Source organism: Microtus oregoni, unplaced genomic scaffold (assembly GCF_018167655.1).
Source record: "Microtus oregoni isolate MIOR12 unplaced genomic scaffold, Mior012 000010F_ref0000083, whole genome shotgun sequence".
NCBI classification, from domain to species: domain Eukaryota; kingdom Metazoa; phylum Chordata; class Mammalia; order Rodentia; family Cricetidae; genus Microtus; species Microtus oregoni.
The window spans coordinates 37,100,036-37,106,035 of record NW_024543069.1 but is presented as its reverse complement, the minus strand read 5'-3'; the positions used below and the strand labels follow the sequence as shown (position 1 = coordinate 37,106,035).

General features: G+C 41.5%; 1 protein-coding gene across 3 annotated transcripts in view; it reads right to left on the bottom strand.

Moving 5' to 3' along the window:
• Positions 1-234: 234 nt before the first annotated feature.
• Trpc3 (transient receptor potential cation channel subfamily C member 3) overlaps positions 235-6,000 on the bottom strand; it is a 68,485-nt gene continuing 62,719 nt past the window's right edge. For 2 of the 3 annotated variants that reach the window (XM_041659583.1, XM_041659582.1), the window contains 2 exons: positions 5,274-5,349; positions 235-1,101 (listed from right to left, as the gene is read on the bottom strand). In XM_041659583.1, coding sequence (XP_041515517.1) covers positions 959-1,101; positions 5,274-5,349 — 219 coding nt within the window. In that variant the 3' untranslated portion in view covers positions 235-958. The remainder of the gene's footprint in view (positions 1,102-5,273; positions 5,350-6,000) is intronic. The other variant, XR_005974944.1, reaches the window with a different exon arrangement.

Sequence of the window (6,000 nt, the reverse complement as noted above, 5' to 3'; positions counted from 1 at the left end):
TCTTTTATAACAGGTGCCTTGGCCATGGAGTCTTTTACAGCAATAGAACAGTAACTAAGTATCTAAGATATAAACCCCAGAAAGGAGCAGAAGGCAAGACAAGGAGTCAGTTGTTGAAATTTAGCATTAAAACATTAGAGGCACACATTAGAAGATACCAAAATAAAGCTTACAATAACCCCCAACTTGAAAAACCACTTCTTTATTGACTATGTTTACATCATCAAACCAAAGATACAAAGAGAAAGGACACAAACACATATATTTTAGAAAAATCTTTAATGATTGTTTTTGAACAATCCTATGAAACTTAAATATGTGGGGTCACTCTATTTTCAGTTAGCTCATTTCACTGTGAAATTCGCCACTTGAGTTCCGAAGCTCTGAGGATTGTCAGTGATGCCTAAAAGTCTAAGAAAAATCTCAACAAGTCATAGCTGGTTGTAGAACATCTTCAGTTTCTATTCTTAAGAAAATCACCTCAGCATTCGGCTGAGAGGGTATGCTACATAGCGATGGTCTTTTGTCTGTTCTTGGATGCTATTGGCTGTTCAGGTCAGTTGGTGTCAACATTTACCAAGCACCTACTATGTATCAGGCACTGCACTAAATGTTGGCGACATAAAGATGACATTGATGTGATCCCTGTCCCCTAAGGGGCTTACAGTCTCTTAGAGGCTAACAGGTAATATAAAGACAAACGTAACGAAACTGTCAGTGACATTAATCCTGGGCTTCTAAATACAATAGCATGTCACTGTTTGTAATGTTGAGGTCAATTGATGAAATCATTTTCATGTAATGGAAATCATTGCCACCTAGCTTAATTTTAAAGTTCTGCATGATAAACATAGTTAAGACTAGAGCTTTACACCATAGTTTTTCAAGTATTTCATACTTAAGAATATTATTGCCCACATTTGTGCTATTTGTCAAAGCTTGATTGCAGGATGCTACCTCATTCACATCTCAGCACACTGGGGTTCAGTTTCTCACTGAGTTTATGAATCAAGATGGCTAGTTCTTCCGTGGCTTGGCTCTTGTCTTCCAGAAGTTCATAACGGAGGCTGGAGATATCCTGCTTGATTTCTTTCAGTTCACCTAGAGCATTTGTATTAAAAAATATGTGTAAGTGATGATTTGTTCTTGATATTCAGACAAAAACACAAAGCGAAATTCAGTCAGTCTGAATACATTTGCTTCAGAAAGTCTCCAAGGTAGATATTTCAAGTTCTCCTTTAAGGTGTTCAAGAAAAGCTATCCTTAGCTGGGCGGTGGTGGCGCACGCCTTTAATCCCAGCACTCTGGAGGCAGAGGCAGGTGGATCTCTGTGAGTTTGAGGCTAGCCTGGTCTACAGAGCGAGTTCCAGGATAGCCAGGGTGACACAGAGAAACCCTGCATGGAAAAAGAAAGGAAGGAAGGAAGGAAGGAAGGAAGGAAGAGAGAAAGAAGGAAAAAAAAGCTAGCCTTTAAAAGCACACCCCAGTGTAGGTTAGGCAAGTACCTTGCCACTGCGTTATGGCCCAGCCTTTCTTAGCACAGGGTTAGCCAACTACAACATTGCTCATAATGTTAAAGCAAATAAGTAAGATGCATTTACATAGGATGAAACAATAAAATGATACTTTTGAAGTGCATAATGGCACACATCTTTAATCCCAACACTTGGGAGCCAGAGGCTGGTCTGTGAGCTTGAGATCAATCTGTTCTATATAACAAGTTCTATGTAGATCAGAAAGACTATACCTCTAAAACCAAAACCAAACAAACAACCCTTTCTGATATGGGATGCCCTTCTTTTTTTTTTAAATATTTATTTATTATGTATAAAATGTTCCGTCTGTATATATGCCTACAGGCCAGAAGAGGGCACCAGACCTCACCACAGATGGCTATGAGCCACCATGTGGTTGCTGAGAATTGAACTCAGGACCTTTGGAAGAACAGGCAACGCTCTTAACCTCTGAGCCATCTCTCCAGCCCCTGGGATGCCCTTCTATATGCTGAGGATATGTGTTGTTTTTTATTGGTTGATGAATAAAGCTCCTTTGGCCTATGGCAGGGCAGAATATAGCTAGGTGGGAGAGCCAAACTGAGAACAGGAAAAAAAGAAGGTGGAGCCAGGGAGATGCCAGCAGCCTCAGGAGTAAGATTCCTGTTAAACCATGGGCTTTGTGGTGATACACAGATTAATAGAAATGGCTTAATTTAAATATAAGAGCTAGTTAGTAATAAGTCTGAGCCATTGGCCAAGCAATTGTAATTAATATTAAGTCTCAGAGTGGTTATTTAGGAACTGGGCAGAAAAAAAAACCCTCCAGTTACACCTTCCCCTAAACAGTCACACTATCGCCTTGCTAGACATAAGGAGTCCTTTTGTTCCCCTCGAGGGTTGACACACCCACATCAGTTATTGTCCATTGCTTTACTAAAAATGAATTAATTTAATTTGCAAGTACATAGATGTTGAAATCAAATTTGATGAAGAGAAAGAGAGGACACAAAGGAAGCTGCTCACTAGTCAGTGGCATGAACACAGGGCTGGGTCTGTCTGGTACAGAGGCCAGGGTGTGAGGAGCAGAGGAAGCCAGCAGAGATGCTCACTGCACCACGCAGGCTCCTATCTCTTCAGGGGAGGCAGCGCTTAGAGGTTAAAACCCAGCTGCTCCTGCACTCAGGTTGGCAGCACTCTGAGCATACACGGGTTACAGTGGAACACAGGGCTGTTCTGGGAGCTATCCAACTGGGATGCAGAGAAGTCATTGACATTAAAAGCAAATTTAGAGGCAGAATATTACCTATATCCTAAAACTCCATTCTGGATATCAGTGGAACTCAGAATTCATCTTTTTAAATAATAGAATAGCATGAAGATGTCTCTTTGAAGATATTTCCTTTTATTAATAATCTTTATTTTTAATTGATAAATAGTAATTTTATATATATTTATGGGGTACAATGTAGGGTGGCTTTTTATCATGACAGTTTTATGATACTTTTAAAGTATAATTTGTATGACTGGTAATTATAATTATGGAGACAGGGTCTCATGTAACCCAAGCCTCAACCTCACTGTGTAGCTAAGATGGGCCCTGAACTCCTGATATTCTTGCTTTTACCACCTGAGTGCTAGGATGACAGGCATGTTTCACCATGCTCCAGCATGTATGTTCTTTTGGTTGTGAGCCTAGCCTTTAACGGATGAGCCATCTCTCCAGCTCTGTATGTTCTTTTATTATATAAAATATCAAATGAGCTGTAACTCAGTAATACAGCATGTGCTTAGCATGTATGGAGCCCTGGACACAAAAAAATTTAAACATACCATGAAAATCTTTTTATTTTAAGGAAGTCTTAATTCTTTTGTTTGTTTGTTTTTTCAAGAGAGGGATTTTTCTGTGTAACAGTCCTAACTGTCCTGGAACTAGCTCTTGTAGACCAGGCTGGCCTTGAACTCATAGAGATCCACCTGCCTCTGCCTCCCGAGTGCTGGAATTAAAGGTGTGCACCACCACTGTCCTGCTAAAGATTTATTTATTATGTATACAGTGTTCTGTCTGCATGTATGCCTGCAGGCCAGAAGAGGGCACCAGATCTCATTACAGATGTTTGCAAGCCACCATGTGGTTGCTGGAAATTGAACTCAGGACTTCTGTAAGAGTAGCCAGTGTTCTTAACCTCTGAGTTATCTCTCCAGTCCATGGAAGTTTTAACTCTTATTCAAGAGTATACACCAGGGCCAGGCAGTGATGGCGCACGCCTTTAATCCCAGCACTCGGGAGGCAGAGGCAGGTGGATCTCTATGAGTTTGAGGCCAGCCTGGTCTACAAGAGCTAGTGCCAGGACAGGCTCCAAAGCTACAGAGAAACCCTGTCTCGAAAAAACTAAAAAAAAAAAACTAAAAAAAAAAAAAAAAAAAAAAAGTATACACCAGATTCATTTTGTGGCAAAAAAGAAAGAAAGAAAGAAAGAAAGAAAGAAAGAAAATGGAGGAATATTGTGGGTCTGGTTTGATACAAGTCTAGAGGCCCAAGTGAAGTTTCTCCCACAGTGAGCCCTTCATCCCCAGATCTTCTTTCTTTGATTCTGAATCCAGTAAATACAGAATTCAGCCTTGAACTTTTGCTTCCTGGATAAAAAGAATTACCTCATCTAATATGCTTATATGTTGTGTAGTCAACTTTCTTACTAAGAACTTTCTTCAGCCGGGTGGCAGTGGCACACACCTTTAATCCCAGCACTCAGGAGGCAGAGGCAGGCGGATCTCTGTGAGTTTGAGGCCAGCCTGGTCTACAGAGCAAGTTCCAGGACAGGCACCAAAGCTTCACAGAGAAACCCTGTCTCAAAAACCAAAAAACAACAACAACAGGAAAAGAACTTTCTTTAAATTTGCTTCTCGCTGACATCCCTCTTTGGGGCAAGGGTTCAACACTGCTGACTTTTGGCGTTATTACAGTCACACAGTTCCTCCCGCGTCCATAGCTAGCTCTGTACTCCAAAGATGTGGGGCAACTGATAAGATTTCTGTCTCCATTCTAACTCCATCCCAACACTACCTTCTTGAGCCTACGTATAGCCTAGCATAATAGGAATTTTTCCTGGTCCTTTATTATATATTGATAGATTTTTTTTCTGTGAAAACATTCCAGTTGGGTTGACTCAGGTTTGAAAAGGACTCATTGTTTTCACCTGGAAACGGCTTTAAAGCTCATTCATCAACAGTGTTTGCTAAGTTAGCCTTTCTCTTATCAGGACAGGCAGATCCAGTCGGAACTTATCTGGGTTGGAAAGGAGCTTCCATTTATTTTTAATTTGTCTCTCTCTCTATGTGTGCGTGTACATGTGTGTGTCTGTGCATGTCTGCGTGTTTCTGTGTAGGTGTCTGCAAATGAGTACGGGTGTCTGCAGAGGTCAGAGATACTGGAGTCCCTGCAACTGGAGTTACAGGTAGCTGTGAGCTGCCCAACATGGATGACGGGAATCAAACTCAGGTTCTCTGAGCAGCACTTTCTCTTAACTACTGAGCTACCTCTCCAGCCCCAGGTTTATTTCTTTTCGACTCTAGATCTGTGCTGTGGTGCTAGCCTCCAATTTTAATTTATTTGGGACTTAAAACCCTTTTCTCGAAACAGTGTTCTGCTAGGCCTTTCCGGTTGGTCTAGCATGCACTATGTAGCCCAAGGCAGCTTTGAACTTGCAGCGTAGCCCTGCCTCAGCTCCCGTGTTCCTTAAGTTAGCTATGAAGAAAGGTGTCTCTGCTGGAGATGCTTACCTTCATTCACCTCGTCATTTTCTTTGTCTACTTGTGCTTTCAGAACATACCGTTTTATGAGTCTTTTCATTATCTGCTGTTAGGCGAAAAGAAATGATTAAATCAGCAGTGCGACACATGAGAAAGTCCAGGCCGCTCTGCAGACAGCCTTACATCCCTGTAGCACAGACAGCACAGGCAGGGCTCTAGATGACTGTTCTCAGAGAATTTCCCCAGGGGCAGAGCTTAGCCCTTTCACTTCCTGCTGGAACTTACTACATCACCCCCACCTGTGCTCTTTTTTAATCTCAGGAACGAAAAAGCATTTTGTAAAACTTGGGTTGGAAGATATCAAAGGTTATCTTCCAGTGGTTTCTCTCTGCGGTGCTCTGAACTATGCTGTTACCATAGACACAAGGTTATTTCTCTCTAGAGCAAACAGCAAAAGACTAGAACAAAATCACCAATAACCCCACCATTCAAAGAGAATTACTGTTGTTTTTTGGGTGCTGGTAGTCTAGCATCTTTGTTTAAAATTTTATGTGTGTGTGTGATGTGTGTGTGTGCTGTGTGTGTATGGTGTGTGTGGTGTGTGTGTGTGCTGTGTGTGTGTATGGTGTGTGTGTGGTGTGTGTATGAAGTGTGTAGTATGTGTGTGTGGTGTGTATGAAGTGTGTAGTATGTGTGTGTGGTGTGTGTATGAAGTGTGTAGTATGTGTGTATGGTGTGTGTGTGTGGTGTGTGTATG